The 22,595-nt window shown below is 33.4% G+C and overlaps 1 protein-coding gene across 3 annotated transcripts in view; it reads left to right on the forward strand.

The window, feature by feature from the left end:
• PACRG (parkin coregulated) overlaps positions 1 to 22,595 on the forward strand; it is a 217,588-nt gene that overhangs the window by 49,704 nt on the left and 145,289 nt on the right. For all 3 annotated transcript variants that reach the window (XM_040551524.1, XM_040551526.1, XM_040551525.1), the window contains one exon: positions 440 to 574. In XM_040551524.1, coding sequence (XP_040407458.1) covers positions 440 to 574 — 135 coding nt within the window. The remainder of the gene's footprint in view (positions 1 to 439; positions 575 to 22,595) is intronic.

The raw sequence follows: 22,595 nt of genomic DNA on the forward strand, positions 1-22,595 counted from the left end.
TGGAAAGACAGCACAGTTACATTAGATGGAAACCAAGCCAAATGAGTTCTATAAAGAAACAAATAGAAAAAATATTTCTCAATGCAAAATGCTTACTTGTGCAAGAACTTCGACTATATAATGTAGATATGTTCTTGATGTTTTATTCTTAAAAATGCAGTGGGAACTGAGGTAGCCACTTACAAATATAAACAGTTTATATGGGAGAGTCTGAAAGTACTAACAACAACAACAACAAAAGCAATTAATAAAACCTGTAGATTGCCAAAGTGTACTTTCAGAGGAGTGAAGTATAATTTAGAGAAGAAAGCAAACTATAATTTCAAAGATCAATGACTTTCTAATTTGTTTCTATTTTAAGCCATATAAATTATTTTTTTTCTAAAAATGAATTACCAGTGAATTAAGGTGTGTTTTTTTGTTTTTATTTTTGTTTAAGGTAAGAGGGCCTCCACTTGCAGGAGCATTTAAAGAGAGACCAACAAAGCCCACAGCATTTCGCAAGTTTTATGAGCGAGGAGACTTCCCAATTGCCCTTGAGCATGATACGAAAGGAAACAAAATAGCCTGGAAGGTAAGTCATGGCACAGCTGTGACAGCCTTCACAGCTGTGAGCTTCTTGAAGTGACATCTCTCATTGTTAAACAAAGTTGGCTTATAAGTAAATAAACTGAAGCAATTTCATAGCGAATGGAAGATGGTGGGAGAGACGTTACAAAAAGGTCCCTGAGTCAGCTGTCTACCTTGGCTAACAATTAAATTATATGCTGCAAAAAGGAAGATGACAGAGTTGCTTTGCCTTTAGAGAATTGCCTCCTGCCCAATTCATCTCTATTTTTATGAGGACCTGGCAATGCAGCCTATTTCAGGCAGTCCATCAAATAATGGAAGTGGCTGGTTACAGTGAGCAGCAGCCATTTATCTACCCCAAATTTCACCTTCCTGCAGCACACTTCCAAATAGAAGCTTTAATTACCTAAATGGATAGGTCAAGATTGGCTGCTCCCTGAAAATGCAGAGCAGAATACAAACGAAGGCAGATTCTCATTCCACAGCTGTACTCTCAGTCTACAGCATATGTCAGACAGCGTAATCGCTGTCATACGTGCCCCTGTTAGAGGCTGACCTCCACTGCTGAAACCATTACAGCTACGACATTTCTCTGACAAAAGGTTAATTGGCTTCAAAATAAATGCATTGCCTAATGACTCCATTCTAATGTGGCTGTGTTTCTCCCTAAAAGGCTTGGTGATGTTATTTGTAAAACTTGCCAATCTTCTAAGTAACCACTGCAGACTTTTAAATTTAATTTGAAAAATGAATGCTGATCTTTAACCTGCCCCTACTATTTAATTATTTTGGTTTTCATGATTTTTTTCCTGTGTGTTATTTATTGGACTACAATAAGATTTTGCTGGAAGCAGTGATAGTTACAGAAAACGAACATGATATGAATGAGCAAAATATGTTAGATTTGTAGAATGTCTTAAATTTTTCATGTCAAGAAAGTTATAACAATTTTAAATACATAGTTATATTAATGAATTAACAAAAAAAAAAAAAGATTTTGCAATCTTATAACTGATAACTGATTCTGCTGCTAATGATGCCAACAGGGTTAGACCTATACATTGGTAAGTAGAACTGTATAATTTGTTTGTAACTAAGTTTTAAGATAGCTTTTTTGCCTATTTAATTATAGAAGACAGATTTGTGCTGTGAGAAAGTACTAGTTTCTTACCAATAGCAATGTTAGATCAGCTCAAGTAACTATTAATAGTTCTTTCAATAAAGGCAAGCTCTATCCAACACCTTACCCATGATCACAATGAGATTCCATTGCAGTTGTTCTTTAGGCAACCTTAGTTATGACCTTACTGGATTAAAAATCACAGGTTTACAACTTAAGTTTGCCCTCTAATCTTTCATCACCAGGCAAGACCCATAGATGACTTGCAAACATATGCAAAAATCTATTAGAATTTAGTTTTCATCCTGAAGCATTATAACTTCTAATTTCTCAAAATCAGGTTGAGAGATACAATTTACCTAATTTTATCTGCTTTTTGATGTACATACTTCAGTTATATAGCGAGGTGGGGATTGGTCTCTTCTCCTAAGCACCAAGTGATGAGAGAAGAGGAAATGGCCTTAAGTTGTGCCAGGGGAGGTTTAGGTTGGATATTAGGGAAAATTTCTGAAAGCATTGTGAAATATTGGAACAGGCTGCTCAGTGAAGTAGTTGAGTCACCATCCCTGGAGGTCTTCAAAAAACTTGTGAATGTAGTGCTTAGTGACATGGTTTAGTAGTGGACTTGGCAATACTAGTTTAAAGGTTGAACCAGATGATCTTAGAGGTCTTTTCCAACCTAAATGATTCTATGATTATACGGATTAGTATTCCACCAGATGATACTACTGGCTTCTTGGTTAACTTCTTGCTACATTGCTTTCTACAAGCCTTCTAACAAAAGCTGATCCTCTAAAATAAGCATTTGTTCACTGTGTCTGTCAGTTTGAATTGTTTGAAGATATATTACCTTAAAACAATCTTAATATCAGAGTCTCTGGTCAAAGACCCAGCAGGTATTTTTTCTTATTGCAAATTGCAATCTTATCACTACAATGTCTCCCTAATATCCACCTAGCAATGTCAAAACATTGGCATTATAGCTAGTGAGGAATAGGGCTATGATGTCATGCAACAGTTCTCTTTGCTATTGTTGTTCATCCTCTCTTTCAAAACAAATTATCACTACTTCAGTATACATCCAACAAGGCAGCATAATGGCACACTATTCTATTCGTATATCATCAGCATGGCAGGGTCCAAGCTTATTTCCCTTATTTCAATCCACTTGATTTACTCACAAATCAATCTAGGCTGAGTTTTGTGGCAGGCACTCAAGAAAACAATACTGAGATAGAAGAATTACTTCAGGCTGTTGTTTAATTTGGCACACAACCATCATTGATTATTGTGCAGTTTAAGTAGATGAAAAAGGCAAATAGGAGTTTTCTAGTTCAAACTTTACATTAGATAGCTTCTAATGTCTTAGAGACTGACTGCTGCTGCTAGAGGCTGAGAAGGTTGTTCAGCATTAATTATTATTTAGAGGTGCAGATAAAGTAAACGTCTGTATTTTTTACTTGTTTTAAGGACATATAAATAGTCAAAATAGCCACTATATGTCTAATGGCTCGTTTTCATCTGTTTATCATATTCATTTGTAACCCTGAATAAATAAGTAATCATTCTAGTAATATAATTTACTCAATACTGCTTCAATTCATGAAAATGGAAAAAAAATACTTTTACTAATTAAATATGTCAAGGAAAATGTTCTAAAAAAATCTCAGCTGAACTATATTTATTTGCATGAATCAGATAGGTCTAGTGAAGGGATAAAAAGAATAAATAATAACAGTATTATTTTAATTCTGCTATCATTGCACAGTATCATCGTTTGATTGTGAGGAGTTTTTTTTCTTTATTTATATGTGATGTATATCATGGTTCATTTCACTCTTGTTAGTTTGTCTACCCAGTGATGCATGAGAGAAAATGCAAGGGGGTCTCAGAAACATGATTTATTCTGACAAATGCAAATACTATAGGATTTTGTTTGTTCTTGAAAGATATGCAGTGTTTTTATTTGGTTGGTTGGGTAGGGTTTTGGTAATTACTGAAACAAACTAAATAACCAGAATTATCAGACTTTTTTTTTTTTTTAAATAATCGCAATATTGTAATTCTGTGAACACAACAGACATTTTTAGCTAAAAGAATCTGAAATCTTATAACATCCATGAACTGTGTTAACGGGGACAAAAATCTTTGACTAACATGCACAAATGACCCTTGAGTTCATAAAAGTTCTGGTTATCTCTTATTTTAAACCCATGATTAATTTCCTGTAAGGGCGAGCTACATATAACTATGATTGTAGACCTGGACAGGATATAAATTTTAAGTTCAAGAACTAATCAGAACTACTTCTGAATAACTGCATGAATTGACCCTCTGATTCTGAAATAATAATACTGTGAGAATTAAAGTTGTGTTTCTGCAGTGGAAAATTCCACTAACCTTGCATATTCAAAAGTGATGGTGCAGGCATAACGGTGGCATAACAGTGGGGGGTATGTTAACCAGATAAGGGGACAGTGGAAGGTCCCACTGTCCCCAAATGAGGAGGATAGCTAAGAAAAACAAGACAAGCAGTTGTGGAATCATCAAAAAAAAGAAAAAAAAAATCAAAACCAAAGTCCTCTCCAGTCACGAGAGAAGAAGAAAAAAGGGGGAAAAGGAGAAATTAAAGGTTGGTCAAATAAAATTGTACATATATGGTATAGTAACAAGCATCGAGTAGGTTGTGAACCTGTAGTTCTCAGCCAATAAGGAAACAGAGGAGGAATCAAGTGTCGGGTAATATGAGATAAAAGGCTATGATACACTTCTACTGTGTGCTCCTGCTTGCAAGATGCCCGCCATTGCAATCATGAATAAAAAAGCTGCGTCACTGAGATTCTTGCCTGAGCTGGTGTTATTGGTTGCAGATTGTTTCTCACAATATGTTTGGGAGGATTACTTCCAAAATGGTCTACATTCCATTAGACTAAGGCATTTCTACTCCAAATTTATCCTAAATTTAGACAAGATTAAACTGTGCAGGGAAACCATGGTGTTTACATAGGCAGCTTTTCTTAAAAACAGAACCAAAGCAAATTAGATCTCACTTACAAGGTCATTATAGCACGATCTGGCTTCTAAGTGAATTCTCAGCCTAAGTCTTTAGGCTTAGAAAGGCATCTCTCTGAATACTCCCATAATATTGACATAATGGTTGATAAGTTGCCGTTGTCACACTACATAGTTTCTGCATTCCCCTCTTTTTTACTATTATTGCAAGTTCAAATAAACCTGTTTGACCTGTGAAAAGAAAACTCACCATCTCCATAATTTGCCAGAAAAAAATCTGGTTTTGAATACAATTAAAGTGAAAGAATCCATATGAAGGGAATTCAGGACATGTACCCCATTCAGAGAATGTACTAACAGTCAGTGAATTTCTTTGCTAAATTGTGTGCATTCAGTATAACACTTGAATATCTAATTTAAATCCTTTGTTTTCATGCTCCCTCTGTGGTCATTAGAGCTGTGTAAATATTAGTACCTTACAATTGATGCAAATACACGATACTCATATTTGGATAAAGCAATAGCTTTTGAGATCTAAAAATAAACTTCTTAAATTGAATGATTAATGAATGTTCAAGGATCTTTCCAAATTTGAAGCATTCGATTTTGTCCAGAAACAGAGAATAGTTAATAATCGTGTGGTTGAAAACTGTGTCTCTGATGTGGGTGAAATGTAAAATTTTAGGATCTAAATTGCTGTTAATTTAGAGTTAGATAGTAGTGGACAGTAATCTTTTTAGAAAAAGAGTGAGTTAGAATATTTATTTCCTAAGTCCTTTGACTACTTATTTGGGATCCTTAAGTTCTCTTTTAGCTATGTATATCACAATTTTATTTAAAAATGTAGTAATATATTCTTTTGCACAATTTCCTACTGAGCTATGAATAGTAAAAGCTCATGGCTCAGGTCTTGAAAAGAACTTCCACTTTTAAATGTGCATTACCGCATTTTAAAAGGTCGGAATGCAATTAAACCTTTTACTAAGAAAGTTGATAAAACCAAGGAAGTATTTCTGAATTATTAAGAATATATTTGATATGCAGTCTCTTCTGTATCTGTCGTCAGAATGTTTGAAAAATCAGTTGTTTAGGGAGTCGGGCTCATTACAAAAGTTGTTACACTTTGTAAAAAAATAAAAAAATAAAAAATGCTGCTATTCTTCAAAATGATTTTAGCACTTTCAAAGAAATGAAAACCAAGTTCAAAACCACAAACTTCTCTGTCAAGCACAAATGTCAAAATGAATATGATTTTCATCTTTTGGAATTTATGTTTTTTTGCCAGCATAGCTATATTCATTAAGGGTGTGACTTTTACCATTTTAATTTTTCTTCATCCTCTCTTCCCTATACAATTTTTTTTTCAGGGACTCGTGTAAGCTTTGATATCAAAACTAATTCTTAGTTGTAGAAATTAGATGCAGTGGTAGAAGACAGTGTTCTCCTGCCCTTAATGTCATGCGTTTGGATTGCGCATACAATTTTTTCTTGTGGAGATTATTGAAGGTTGCTTTTGTGAACAGGCACTACAAGTTATCTGAACATGCTATGGAACTGCAATTTATGTTAGCACCTCTGATCCCTCATGATTTTATCTGCCTGTTTTATGTTAATGTTTATAAAATTCTCAGCTATGATTAAACTGACACCTATACCCAGCACCAAGATATTTTTTTTTTCTTTTTTCCGATAAAATAGGTGTTGTATTTTTGGTTTGTTTTTTGTTTGTCTGTTTTATTTTGTTTTCTTTTTCTGGAAGTACAACCTTTTTTTGTTGAGGGTTAAGTTTTCAGTGAGAGGTAATATAGTTTATTATAGTAACCACTATAGTTAGAAAGGAAGGAGACATGTTTTCAGGTGCAAAAGTAGTATCTCTCAGTATTTTTCAATTTTATGGAGTCATTTTGCCATTAATCCACATGAATAAACACTTACCATATATTGTTCCTATGTAGTATTAAGTAAGCTTAGGAAAGATTTCCCAAAGTTCAAATCCCCAAAACAATAACAATTAGTTATAGGGAGCTCAGTTATCCTAAAGAACGATCTCATTATTTTACTAATGTCTTGCTGTTTGTAGAAGTGAAATGTGATTCCAGAAGTTGGATGGATTTAATAGCTTATCACCATCAAAAGGGGAAGGTCTGACTTTTCTTTACTTCTTCTGGTCAGTATTCCTATAGCATACTTGATACAGGCACTGACACTAATCAGAGCCCCTGTGAGTAAATTTATCTCACTAACACAGGAAAAAGATTTGGATATGTTTTTTTTTTCGATTAACAACATATTCACAGTCCTGCAAACTTTGATTACAAAGAGGTCCATGAGTGCTAAAGCTGTATGTTGATGAAGGAGAGTAAAACAGTAGTGAAGAATGGGAGAGAGCTGAAGGGTCTTAAAACTTTTTTTCTTTCAACAGCAATGAACCACTAGATTAGTTTAGCTGCTTGTGGAATTGCAACCTCATATATCTGAAAGCAGAAAGAACAAATTGTCTATGTAAAACAATGTTTTCCTTTTGAATTTATTTTCATATATAGAGGTAGTTTCATTTGTTTATTTATTTATGCTTCTGTTCTCTGTTAAAGTATTTAATCCCTTAATAAAAGATGTTGCAAGGACACTGTCATCTTGAAAAAAAAAAAAACTGTAAATCCCTCTTAAACACTGTCATGCAGAATAAAGGTTTTTGCAAGATTGTATACAAAGAAGGGTGGCCACATATGTTTAGCCACAGTGGATGCTACTTTCTATTTTATTTAATGTCTTCATTAATGTTTTAGGACATAGTTCAGTGTTTTGTTCTGCAATAGATGTCTGTTTATGATCCCCAGAGGACTCCTTTTTTTAATCATTTCAGTGATCCTGTTTCAGCCTGTCTCCAATACAATTTTGTTAGTTTAGCAGAAAATTGCAGTGTGGATTCAAGAGAGAGCAATTGGAAGCAGGAATTTCTTAATCCAGAAATATTACATAATAATTTAAAGAAATCAGGAATATGATTCGAAGCAAAGAAAAAAAAAAAGTCTTGGAGAAACAAATTCTAAATGCTGCCTCTAAAAAATAAAATAAAAATTATTAACAGATATAATGTAAAGGAATAGTTTAGAAAATAATCAGAAAATTAAATAGTAAAGAACTCAGTTTTCTGAGATGTGAAATGGTCACAAGCTAGAATTACTCAGTTTTAAACTAAAAATGCAGCAATAGGTCTGTTGCGTCATCTTAACTGAAATTATTAGTAATCTCTTACTATGGCTTACTGAAGCAAACACAAGTAAATGACATTCATAAACGTGTGTTTGGACAAATCTCATTCCTAATTCTTTGTGACTGTTATACTACTGCCCAACTAATTACTATGAAAGTTCTGTGTTGGCTGATGTGCATGTGACTTTTTCTTAGAGATTGTTATAAACTGTAAACACATTTGTATTCCTCTTGTTTCCTTTTTTAAAATACGTAACACTAAAAAATAGTCATGTCCTAATGTCTGTAACATGATTCTCACTTAAAAGAAAACACCTTTATATCTCTTAGGGAATATCATGTATATACTATGCTTATACCCACTCTATGGCCTGAAATATACAAAAGAGCTCGAGAATAAATACTATATCCTTTCTATCAAATAAACCAAATTCCTATTGATGCATTAGAATGGGATTTGTGTTGCTGTAGGTGAATAATATCCATTCTCCTTTCCCTTTTTCTTCCTATGGTATTCTAACTTTTTCTACTGACATTTTATTTTTTTCATCCTTGATGATGCGCTGTTCAATCCATTTCTGATCAGCTACAACATATAATGCCTCAAGTTATCAAAGCTACAGAAGTTATGATCATTTTTTTGATAACATCAGACTTAAATCACTCTATTTTGTTTAAGAAGTGTTAGTTTTTATCTAATTTCATTTATATTTAAGTGTGTTAATTTTATGTTTATATTTAGCAAGTATGTAGTTTGTTTAGTTTGTTGTGTATTTTTTTTCTTCTTAAGTTGCTAATTATATTGACTCTAGCTATATTGACTCTAGCACTCATGTGAATTAGCAAAGACTTACTATCTTTAGGTTACAGGCTAAAATAGAATATAAATTTGATGTCCTTTAATAAAGGCAATATTTTTAAAGTTGTTGAGTAATTCTGGATGCTTCCAGTTTTCATCCCATGATATACATAGTCATAGAAAGTGATGGAACTATGGGTTTCTCAATTCTGAAATTTCTTTGTTGATTAGAAGCCAGCACTAAGTAATGTTAATTTCAAATAAATGGAATCTGTTCAAATCTTGCTTTTCCAAAGCAATGTAGTAGAATTAATTTTCAAATGAAAAGCTCTTATTAATAGCAGTGCATCATTTATTAAATGCTTAAAGCATGTCATAGATTCTGATAAATCAATGGCTATATGATATGCATTTTTCTATTGACTCATTACTTCCTAATACTAATCTGCAAATAATTCATGACATTACTCTTTTCTCTTCAGTTTTCTTTCATGTTTGAAAAGGAGCCATCTTTACAGGTCTCAGAAGACATTTGCGGTGTTAGCAATTCAAAAAGAATCTTATCAAATGCTGTTTCAAAACACTTCATCAGATCACTATGTTTTTATGAAATCCCATAAAATTCAAAGTAACTGTTTCAATACTTATCAGTGTTCTCATAGGTCGTTTTTAGTTTGTACATTTAAGCTACTCTTTTCTATGAAACAGAAATTACGTGTCAAAGGTTATTTAGTGCCATCTCTCCCTTCATACCACTTGTGGACCACAGAAAGCTAATTCTTTCTAGAGGTAGGTTTTTTACAATTCTCTGGTCTTTTCCATTCCTTTTATATTTATAATTTAAAAATCTAATGAAATGTCTTTTTTCTCCATGCTTAGGTAAAGTACCCTATTTTTTGAAAAAATATATACTCAATCAATATCAATACTTAATTGAAAATGACATGTACATTTGCTTAACAGTAAAATAATGTTTCCCTTAAAAAGTAAAGAATGTTTTATTGGACACGACTCAGATCTCGTTTCTCTTAACAATGCCAATGCCGAACTTAGATACTAGTGTTCAGCTGGAGTCTAAAACAAGCTTTACAAATAGTAGTGACAGTTTACCTGGTTCCTATAGTACAGAGCTGCCACATTTCAATTATTAATTCCTCTGTGACTAATTAATAACTGCATCTTATCCCAGGATTCTAGAAAACAGTAATACTGTGGCAGTTAATTTACTGGTCCTTTTTCCCTGCATACACAATTAAAGCCATCCCTTTATTTGATGTAAATTGCCATCTCTTGAAAGCGTATGGAATGAAAACCCAGCCATGTATCAGAAATAACTTTAATTTAAATTTGCTAAATGACCTCTGAAAGCTAGATGAAAGATTTTCTGCTGAATGGGCTGGTGCTCCCTGCCTGTATAATTTATGTGAGAAATTAGTGCGAATGGTTCACTTTTATGGAGCAGTGCTGCTTGTAGCAAGCCTGCAGAAACAATTTTCCCCCAAGCCTCCATCTGTTCTTCAAACCAGGGCATATGCCATCTCATCGAGCTTGAAAGTCAACTGATTTATAACTCCTGAAAAGTGCATAGATTGAAAAGAAAGGTCGAATGCTGCTATGTGACAATGATTTTCTAGGCACTTGGATAAAGACAATTCACATTACTATGGACCCAGGAGGACACAAGTGATGTTGTAAGCTTCAAAAATCGGTAGATTGACATGTAGGACAAAAACAAATTACTCCTCCTCCATGAGTTAAACAGCTACCCCTCTATTCCTAAAGATTAAAAATTTTTAGAAGGTATGTAGGTATTATAGCCAAGATATCTTGTTATAGTGTGTTTCAGACAGAATAATTTTTCCTAGCTACAAAGGTTGCCACCCAGAAGTGCCAAGACTTGTTCCATTTTAAAATGCAAGCAGAAACATCTGTCATAAAAAGTACTTATTGTCTTTTTGTCAGAAAGTTCTGTTCGGTACTACACACACAACTTTGATGAATTTTCTGTATCTACTCCGAAGGTGAATTCCCTTATCCCTATTAATGGATGGTCTATTCTCTGTCCATTAGTTGTCAGCCTTCTTCCTTTTACCCAAATATTACAGAGTTCACTGGCAAGTGACAAAACCAATTGAATTGACAACATAACAATCGATGTGTGTTTGATGTTTTCATTTATGGTTGTGAAATACTGTGACTCTTCTACTTTGAGGCTCAGAAGCGTCAACAACTGACAGTCTTTATCAAGTCTGATTTTTTTTTGTTTGTTTGTTTAATTTCAGTTAAAAATTTGCATATATTTAGGCACCTATTTAATATAAAAAAGGTAATGTAGAAATGGTGCATACAGAGCCTTTTAATGTCAAAACTGAAGGGCAGATTTTGCGTTGAAAAACACAGAGACCTAGTATAAAAAGTACAGGTGAACAGCAGAGAATCATCCTCTACAAGCATGAGCTTGTTACATACTGAGATATCTGTAGCATCCCTAAGGGAAAAAAAAAAAAAAAAGACTGTAGCTTTCTGCTCGCATCTGATGTTATGTAGCTATGAATATCCTGGCCTGACTCCCATAGGCAAGTACACATTCTGAACATTACATATCTCAATAAAGAAAAGCAGGGCAGATTAACTAGATTACTATTATGAATTATGTCTATTGTATAAATGAAATCTCTAACACTTAAGTCAGTATCCAGCAATATAGAATTAAAATTCATGTAATGCATATGCTTTTGACTAAAAATGATGAAAATATAGAGCTAATAAGCTTCTACAATCAAATACAAATTGTAAACATTTCATAGTGCTGAAAAGGTGTTAAATATGTAGTTATAAAATGTCTTTATAAAATGGTACACTGTGTAAAGTAGAATGTGACATGTTTAAGAAAACTGCAAATTAACAGAAAACATATAAATTAATAGAAAAAAAGTTTGCTATCACTAAAGACATATATTCTAAAAAAATATTTAACCAATGGCTCTACTTCAGAAATGTATTATATTGGATGTCTGTTCTCATCAGTTTTGTGATAAACACTATTATGTTTTGTTACCCTTCAATTGTTTTACGTTTGGTGTCCACTATATTAAACGTGCATGTAACAAATTTATCTCTCTCAGTCAATTTCATTGTCCTATACTGCTTCTAATGCATTAATTAATTTATTGTCATTTTAGTGTCATATTTTCTTCGCTAACCTCTGTGAACACTTCACATCAAATTCGCATCTACTGTTCTGCAGAATTCTGATCTTGGCTCAACACTGCTCTCATTCCTCACATTGGTATTCTGCCAAAATAGTATTTGTTTGCTTAATTCCAAGTTTTATTGTCCTTTTACTTTCTTCCCTGTTTGTCCTTTAATCTGTATTTGCTCTTGCCTATCTGTGAAGAGTTCATCTTTATATGAAGTTATTCACGAGGACAACTCGGCAGGAACTGGTTTAAGCTTTTTACGCAAATAAGGTGTAATTTTACTAGTTTAATTATGGTGTAAATATGTCCTTGAATAGAAATCACTCAGATTAAGATTCTTGAGAACTTCCTAAAACAGCAAGCTCTAAATTTTAACTTTTTTTTTTTAATTTTCTCTTCCTTTGAAACTTGTTGACAACCCCGTTCAATAAAATAACTATCCAATATGGCCTGCAAAAGCTCTATTCTTGCTGAGATTTAAACATGTACTTAATGCCTCATGATCAAACTACACTGAAGCAATACTTTTGCTGATACTGTGTAGCAGTGGTGTTAGTGAGATGATCTGCCAAAATCTAAAATGTGAACAGATATTTGTTTGTTCTCAGTCTTAACTATGGAACTTTCTTAATAAGTGCTAACTTCAAATAAATGTTACTGCATCCCTAAGACTGTAATTGCCAAGACCTTTAAAAATAAAACCCATTTAAATGTGTCTGATAAAAATTCTTTTGTGGTAATTAATTTGTGATTTATTTTTTTTTCAAAAACATGGTTTTTATCTTTGAAGACTTGAGTCTATATTTACATTTCAAATAGCAGTATGTCTGTGTGACAGTAGTTGTAGCATGTGGTAGGTTATTGGGGCCAAAAGAAATTATCTTAAATATTTAAATGAGATCGTTCCCCTTGGCTTTCAGCTTTTGCACAGTAATGCTCAGGAAACAGGCAATTTTAGGGAATTATAAATACTGCAGTACTAAGTGACAGAATCTGTGGCTTGCTAGTTTTCTTTCCTGTGACTTCCTTCAATATCAGACAAAAATATATATATATATATATATCTTGCTTTGGTTTTAAAGGAATACCAGCTAAGTTGTCTCTGTATAATGAACCAATTTAAGTGCTGCAGGACATTGTAGAAGTCTATATTTATAATATCAGAGATAAAATGCAAATAAAACTAACTGGCATATTATACTTTCAAATAATTAATTTAAGTTTCAGTCATTGGAACTGATTTTCCATGTTTTAAAATTAATATTTTGTTCATATGTACAGGCAAATGCATGCCTTATTTAGAAAGTTATTACAAAAAGATGGATAAATACTACCTCAGAAGATCACGAGTAATGATCTTTAAAGAGATATGAATATTTAGATGAAAATTTCCTCAGGCTAGAATGAAGCAAAAAAAAGGTATTGCTTCCAGCTTAATTTAAACTTCAGTCTAAATACATATCTCTCTAGGAACATGGGTTGTATTGTAATATAGTGAATCTCATAATGAAGACTAAGTGCACTGAAGTGCTGTTCTGCTCTAAAAAGTAACAGAATCAAGCAAAAATGTGGGGGTTGTCTTTATTGTGTTTCGTTGTCTTCTAGATAGACTTTTTTTTTTTTTTGTACCTTTCAACCCTCTCAATTAAACAGCATTTATTTTTATCTCTTAATGTCCTTGACTAAAGAAAAATTTAAATTAAAGCATGAAAAATGCAAACAAGAGGAACATTTGCTGTACAAAAAGGTTAATTTAGACATCACTATGTCTAAGCTGCCACCTAACTAAAATGCCAAGTATGTAGCCAACTTGCATGAATGATGGTTGAGATAGAGATTCTTTTGGTTGACCCTTTCCAGTATTGTTCCAGCTGTCAAATGACAAACATTTATAGCTGCTATTTTCATTTTTAACTTCTTCTTGCTGACAACTCATTACATTTCGTATATTTTTTTCTAAAAACTTGTTTTTGAAAGCATGTAAATAACTTCCAATGCTCTTAGGAGAATTTCAGATTTCTTGTCTATATTAAATAGTAATAGCAATTGCCTTGAAGAGCTCAAAGTCATTTTCAATCATCAAAATGTAGTTTCCATTTTACCAATTCAGGCATTAATTCTTTGTGTATTTCCCTATTGTTTCTATTATTTCTTCCTTTTCTAAAGTAATATCAAAGTTCAAAATCAGGAAAAAATGCATTTTGATTCTGAGGCTGTGCAATGTCCATTGCTTTCAGAGGATTATGAGTTGCTAACCTATGTTGGTGTGCTCTATTCATATCCAAAGAAATTGGATTGAGGGTCAGAAGATGGTGATCATGTGCTTAACAAATCATAAATACCTGTGTGTGTAAGTGATGTCCCACTCTGTGCTTCTTATCTTGTCTTTTCAGACCCTTAAAAATTCCTGTTCACATGTGAGAGACCTGCTTTGCCTTGCCATTTAATAACAACACTGGAGACTTGCTGCTCTTATTCCTAGGTTGTTCGACTGGGGGCCCTGGGATAAAACCTATGACTGTGTCAGAAACATTCCTTTTAATAAAACCCAAGCTAGGGTGTCAATTTCAGGTGAATTTCAATTTCCTTTGGGTTGTCACTTATGGTGTGCATTATTGCTCTGAAAGACAATGTGCATTATTATCTGATCTTAGTATGATTTTTTTTTTTTGCTTAATATATTCACAGATCAGTTTATGTGCTTGCAGAAAAAAAACACATATTAACCAGGTGAAAACAATGAAAATGGCAGTTCTTTTATGTTTGTGCTGAAGTCTAACCTTCTGTTCTCATGCAGCAGTTTGTGTGGCAACATCAACAGCTATCATTTGGTACAAAATGTCATAGTATACATAAGTTTTTGAATTTGGGCCTGTCACAGATATTATGAATATTTTACTCCTTTCACAGTTAGAGTACACTTGCCTGTGTAAAATTCTCAACAATATACAGTTCTGAGAGGTTGATTCACTCTGAGTTCAAATAGTAGTTTTCAATTTTGCAATTTAGCTGGAAATTTCTAGTTTAAGCTAAAGACAAGAAGAGCTACATTTCTTTCTTTTTTTATGTAAAATTAAACATATATTTTATTGCTTGTTTCTGCTGTATTATTTTTCTTTCTTTTTGTGTTTTGAGGCTCATCTGAAAAGATGAGAAAAATAGCCAGCTAAAACTGTTCAGTAGCATTATTGAAATTGCCTTATTCTTTCCTGACAAAATATAAACAGCGTATAGCCATAGTCCTCATAACCCCTGCCCAAAAAGAGAAAATAATATATATTTTTTTAGATTAAAAACTGTCTGATAAGGAAAACCATTGATCCTTATTGAATTTATGCATAGATTTTTATTCATTTTTAAATCTGAACTTATTCAAATCATTCATTTATAAATGATACCAGGAATGCATAACAAAATATTTGCAATATGTTTATCATCAGCTGTAGTAATTTTCAAGTATTTATTTTGTGAGGTAATCAAAGGCCATAAAATTCTATCAGTACAGCTACAATAGGAGTCCTCTTACTATATATAACAACTATGTGAAAAGATGAAGTGAATATAACTTCCTGTTCGCATAGCTTTTTAATAAAGAACTCTTGCCATCAGTCTGTCAGAGATCTCTTGTCTGCAGACATTTCTGATTACAGACAACAAGGTAATATGTATGCTTTCTTGTGTAAAGAGTTGCAGATAATTATGACAATAAATTTATTTGCTCTCAAGGGCATAGAAAGACAAACTGTCATAGATATACCAGCTCAGAGGTGATTTAAACTACCTGACTGACTTTGCATGAAGTTGATTTGGAATGTTCACATGATACATTAGTTAGACACAGCTAGTAGCCATTAGGTAAGAAGTAATAACGATCACTGACAGCAGGAACTTTGGGGTTCTTTACAGCTATTCAGCAAAACATAGTGGTTGAATCTCGTTGTTTGGTCAGTATTTTGAAATACTTGGTATTTGAAGTACATTGAAATACTTGGTAAAATTGTTTAAAAGTCGGGTTATATGTGTTCACAAATTCTCATTGAAATCAATCTTTCTAAATCATAGATTTAGTGAGCCAAATACTTTCTACTACGTGTACTGAAAATTTGACATTTTGCTCCTATTTATTTATAATATGCTATGAGAAAAAAGCTCATGTATAATGTTTAAATTGTACTCCAATGCATGCTATTTTTTCTATGAAGAACCATGATAAAACAATTTTAATGACTTTGCAAAGAAAGACCTCCTAACTAAAGTACAGCCCATATCAAGTGTTTCTCAGTTGCCTACAACTTTATTGAACTTCAGTCTTCCTTAGCAAAAAGTATTACCACTATATATGAAATGTTCATCTAAGTACTTATTAATTTTTGTACATTCCAACATTTTTACCAAGTTGGGGTGACTATCATTCTATAGTTTCTGGAGGAAAGTAATTGCATTTCCTTTTTATCAGATCTTTTGTCCAGTTGTTGCTATTAATCACAGTACGAATGATTTCTAGCACATTAACCACTCTGCACTCCTTTCAAACTGCCACCATCTGCTTTAGTTTGTGAGTTTATTTGTTTATTTCAGAATCATATCTTCCTCCCCCCCCACCCTTTTTCTTTTGACATATGATTTACAGATGTTAGTGCCTATCTCATTGCAACAAGATTCTGTGTTTGTATCTTGCTTTCATGTTTGATATTCAATACTGTAACAAGGATGGTATTTACTTTCTCATCAAAGTCCTTGCCTTTCTATGCTGTTGCTTTAGATCCTGGATCATTTTGATTTTCCACATTTTTTTTTGTCATATGTCATACTCAGCATTTTATAGTATTTCTTATTGTTTTGTTGTACATTTAGGTATTAGGTATTAGTCCTTTTCTTTCTTTCTTTCTTTTTTTTTTTACATATATCTTACTATAATTTATACTTTTTGATACCAAGAATGATTCATTTTTGAAGTCTAAAGTTTGACAGATTTCTTGTTTTTGAAGTGAAATGAGCTGTTGAAGAATGACTGACTGGTTAGTAGCAACACTACAGAAAATAACCTGTGGGTCCTGGTGGACAGCAAGGTCAGCATGACTCAGCTGGGCTATTCATGGCAGCAATGAAGGCTATCCACATGCTCGGTGACATTAGCAATATAAAGTCAGGGAGCTGAAGTAAAGTGTTATTTTCTTTACTTTCTATTTGTAGTCAAGGCTGCATCTGGAATTCTGTGTCCAGTTTTGGGCCCAGAAAATAGATGACTTAGAAGATATGAAGAAACTGAAGAGAGTCCAGCCACCAAGATGATTAAGAGGCTGTAGCACATGACATATGAAGAGATAGTGAAGGAATTGAGTTGGGCTAGCTAGCCTGGGCAAGAGAAGGCTAAGGGAGATCTAATTGCAGACTTCCACTGCCAAAAGTCATGTAATAGAGGAGACAAAGCCACGAACTTCTCAGTGGTGCACAACAAAAGTGCAGGAGGCAACAGTCACTATTTGCAACAAGGGAAGTTCCAAGTGGGTATGAGAAAAAGATATCCATTTTTTGGCAGGGAGTTGAACAAGATGATCTTTGCAGGACTCTTCCAAAGTAAATTGTTCAGTGATTCTCTGAAATTAGTATCATTAGGTGGATGACCCTAATATTTTGTATTTCTGCATTACTTTTATTTTGTAAAGGTTAAAACATATTACTGTTTAATGACTAGAACTTCCCAGTGCTTCTGAAACCTAGATGTTTCGCAGGTAAAGAAAGCAAGACACAAAAAATGGCGCAATTTTAAATGCTGTTAATGAACTTGATTTGTTCCATTTTATTCTTGACATTCCTTTAAGACCACATTTCTTCCACATGCTGGATTGATACATACATATACACTTCTTTTGTACATAATTGTTGTCATTTTCTACCTGTATCTGGTAAACTTGCAATTGCATTCATATTATGTTTGAGATTTGTGTTTTGTGTTCAGTTTAGCATAAGTAAATGCTAAATGTAAAAACACCTCCAGCTTTAGATCCTACAGTCAATGCATGCAGCTTTCTAAACTTGTATCAGTGTGATTCTTCCTGAAGAAGACTTGAAGATCTCTTCTTTGAGATTGATGTGTGTTACAGGGAAATATACCTTCTTGAGTCAGGAAAGCCAGAAACATTCAAAATTAGTATGATTAGTCCATTAACATTGTGCAAAGTGCTTTGGGCCTCTAGATTTTATGTGATTTAAATGATAGCAGAAGAATTTCAACAGTACCTATCGTGTAGTATTAGTTTCTAAATGTGATTCAAATAGATAGGTTTGTCTTCCCTTTTGAATTTATGAAAAATGAGGAAAAAATATAAAATATCCCACAATCCTCCTATAAAGCTTTTGAATACCAGCACCTGGAGGCAATATATAAAATAATATTTTATTTCTATGCCTAGTTAGATATTTATCCATCCATGCAATGTCTTAAGATTAGGTCATGACTATTAGCACAATTGAACAGTGAAACAGATCTTGTTGCATATGTGATTCCAGATTTAAGAAGTGTTTACAGGTTGTATGAACTTTATAAACAGCTTAAGTATAGGCTGCTATAGACTGTGCGTAATCAGTTGGTCATAATTGTTCATTTACTGAGATATTAATCTTGCTGTTCTAATGTCTATGATTGCTTAAGTATCTGTTTTCTTTCCTCATATTAACATTTGGTTCATTTTGGTAAATTAGAGTGATTGATGTAAAGATGAGTTTTCAAGCATGAACTGTAGAAACTAACTGAATATAGAAATATCTGACAGATGTGGTGCTGAGACAAGCAGCCAACATCTAATACATAGGATCGAAATATTCTTGGAGGTTCTTGGGTCTGTTGCACTCCATTGGCTGCAGTTTGTTCCTTTACTGAGACTAGACTAAAATAAGTGACAAATCCAACTGCCCTTTTAGAATAATACCTGGACATTTCAGCTCTTTTTCCTCGTCTGTACTGTTATTCTCAAGGATAAGTTTTTGTTGGTGGCGGGTTTTTTTGTTGGTGGTGGTGGTGATGGTGGTTGGTTGGTTTTGTTTGACTGTTTCAAATGGAGATACTTGCCTAGAAATGGGAGGGGGGAGTTATAAAGGATTACTCAGGAACTCAGGATTTTTGAGTCTCTCAGTTCTTCAGATGGTACCAGATTTCTGGGGTAATTCATGTGTACAGATACTGTTCTATTCCTCCATGCCCAAAGATGATGACCAAAAACCTTATTATCAATGTAGAAACAGTCCCAGTTTTAGGTTTTATTTCCACCCTGCAGATAAATGTTTTTAGTGTTGATGTGCTACAACATAAGTCTTCTTAAAATTTTACTTTTTTTTTTTTAATCTAGAAATCTATGTATATCACATACTACAAAAACTATATTTTGATTCATTATTATACTCTTTAATTACAGAATCATATTTTTCCCTCAGGGCCTCACTTCATCTACTATGCAGGATGGATAGTTCACTTGAGATAGAGCTACATGAACACTTTCGGTTGCATCAGAACCAGATTTAAAAGTTCCATCTGTTTGTTCATGTCCTGTGCCATAGTTTAGTGCTCCCTTGGTTGCGCTTAGGTTTCACTCTATTAATCAGATCACTGAAATGATAGATTTTAAAACTAGTTAAAAATATGTTTGTAGTTTTGGTTGGCTGGTTGGTTTTGTTTGTTTGCTTTTCTGTTTGTTTTATTTTGGATCAGGTAACATGTAATTTAGATCAACAGTAACATGGGATGTAGTGCAGCCTCATAGATTCTTGCAGTGTTGCAACTGAAAGGGCAGTGAGTCACGGCAGTAGAGTAAGAAGAAACAGAAGGGAGAGAAGATGTCTTAAATTCATTCTACACATAGATAAAACTTAAAAAGCTAAAATATCAAATCAGTGGTTCCTAGAAACATTGCTTGAATTATATGTTGAATTATATATTTTTTCCTGTGCTTTATTAAAGTGCTATCAGTGTAATATCAGATCACTTCATAATTTTTTGTCAGTTTATTTCACAGAGTTTACAGTGTTAAGCCTGTCTTGCAGAAAAGGTGGCAGAAGGAGTCTGTGCATTAAATTTCTAACTCTAACTTAACCCTGGTAATAATTTTAATAATTTAATAATTTAATGATTAATTCGAAGCTAGTAATTTTATTTTGAGTCCTGACTGTTCAGATTACTTATTCTTGTTTATTTTCTCTATTTGAAATGCAGCCCCTGCTGACTTATACAATTTTTATGAAGGCTGTAACTGAAGGAGTTTAGAAATTATTACTCAAAATTTGAATGAAATATTTTAAAATTGTTTAGAATCAAAGCATACTATTTCAGTCAAATGAAACAAATGTTTCTGTTTAAAACTTGCAAAACGTACTTTCCAACCACACATGAAACAATTTTTTCCTTAAAACAAACAAACAAACAAGCAAAAATCTGCTTACTTGTTTATTTTTCTACCTGGCAATTCTGCAAATCAGATCCAGGACTCCAAAATACAGTACCTGGAAAACAAGGAGTGGACAGACAAGAACAACATGGGAAAATTCTAAAGTAATGGGGGTATCCTGGGCCCTGTGGGCATTGTTCAATTGCACCAATTCCATTTTTTCTGGAAATTTTTCTTTCTTTCTTAGAACACAGCTTCCAGTTTTTTTAGCCAAAGAATTAAAGGTTCCATAGATAAACTGCTAATAAACTTGCCCCATGTTTCTTCTCTATGTAGGATCCTTCTAAAGAATACATAAACCAATCCCGTTGGGGGGATGAAGCTTGATTCCGTAATTAAAAACTTCATCACATGGTTGTAAAATCCAAAGATAACATTTCGGATTGTGCAGCAGCTGTAACAGTTGCTTTTCACAAGGTTACAGTGCTCAGTGCTGCAACTTTAGAAGTATCCAGTAATGCAATGTTTTACTACAACATTTGTCCAGATATTCTTCCTGTATTTATCCTATCTTTATCCTAAAAATAAATATATTGTATTTGTCTGTCCTACAGTGCTCATTGTAGACACATACTGTATTCCAGAATTAAGGTTTAAACCACTTTCTATTGTAATGTCATATTCCATACATTTGTAACATAACTAGAGCACACTGAATTTACTAGATAGATTTTGAAGAGAAAAAAAAAGGAAAAAAAAAAGCTTACATCTTATTTAAGAAAAAACTCAAAAAGCAAAATAAAATGTTTCCATCTCCCTATAGAAAGACTAGATGATATATCTTAAATTTTCCATAGAGCTGTGAAACCCTATGCATCAACATATATTGAAAAAAAAAACTTTTGGTAAGCAGCTACTAACCACGCCTTGTAACAATTTGAAGTCTAATCTTACTCCCATGATATCAGTATGAATATTTTGCTTTTTACTTGAATAGACTCAAGAACCAATGTGTTGATGACTGTATTATTCTCAATTTGACACATTTTATTATGAAAATGAAGCATGCTAGGTATGTGACTGCAATCTTGAACTATGCTGGAGATGGCCAACTTAAAATCAAATATTCTGCTTTATATATTACTTTAGTTGTGTGTGACACCAAGCTAAGCTCAACCAGTATAGAAACCCCATGGAAAATGAGCAACTTAAAGTCTAGGAATAGTGTACAACAAAAAATAAAATTGATACAAGATCTCACGGATCTCAGAGTACAAAGTGAACTGCGGCATTGTGTTTGTGCAACCAAAGGGATACCCAAAGGTTTAGGTGGTTACGAGAATCCCATGGAATCCTCTGGTCTGAGAGAATAACAGTAAAACTGGAATAGTTACAATTGTGGAGACACAAATAATTAAGCATACATGTACATATTTATACTTATGTAATTATATATATTTATTTAAGTATGTATTTATGTAAATATATATATACTTATATAAAAATACATGTACTTTAAGGTAGTTCAGAATATCATCTCTTCTGTTTTCCAGAGAAGCCTAAATGCTCTCATTTGGCTGTACTTCTATAAAAAATATGACAGAATAATGAAGTTATCTAAATTCCATGTTAAATTAGTCTTTGTTAGTAAACTTTACAGAAAGCCTTTAAATAGCAGCTGATGCATTAAATTTCATAAATTTTTAGTATCGACACAGTGATGGGAAAAACAGCAGTACAGTAGAAGAGAATCTATCCTGCATGTCACAGAAAAATATACTGAGACAGTGGAAACTGTTTCTTAACAAGATGACATCCATTGCTGCAAAATCTCAATATTTATGGAGAAGGTGATGTGAAATATCACTCACAACTGTTTCATTGTTCTGAGCTAAGTTAAGGGTGGAGCATAGGAAGCTATTATTAACTTCTTATTATTATTAATTAATATGGGGCATGGAGCATCTTCCCCAGGAGGAAAAACTGATAGACCTGGGACTGTTCAGCCTTGAGAAGAGAAGACTGAGAGACTAAGATGTAAACATCTTATCAATGTTTACAAATATCTTAAGTGTGGGAGACAGAGGGATTTGGCCAACCTGTTTTCAGTGGTTTGTGGGGATAGGACAAGGGGCAATGGCCAAAAAATGGAGCACAGGAAGTTCCGCAGCAACATGCAAAAGAACTTCACAGTGAGGGTGTTGGAGCACTGGAACAGGCTGCCCAGGGAAGTTGTGTATCTCCTTCTCTGGAGATGTTCAAGGCCCGTCTGGACACCTAACTGGGCAACCTGCTCTAGAAAA

The sequence above is a fragment of the Cygnus olor genome, chromosome 3 (assembly GCF_009769625.2).
Source record: "Cygnus olor isolate bCygOlo1 chromosome 3, bCygOlo1.pri.v2, whole genome shotgun sequence".
Lineage (NCBI taxonomy): Eukaryota > Metazoa > Chordata > Aves > Anseriformes > Anatidae > Cygnus > Cygnus olor.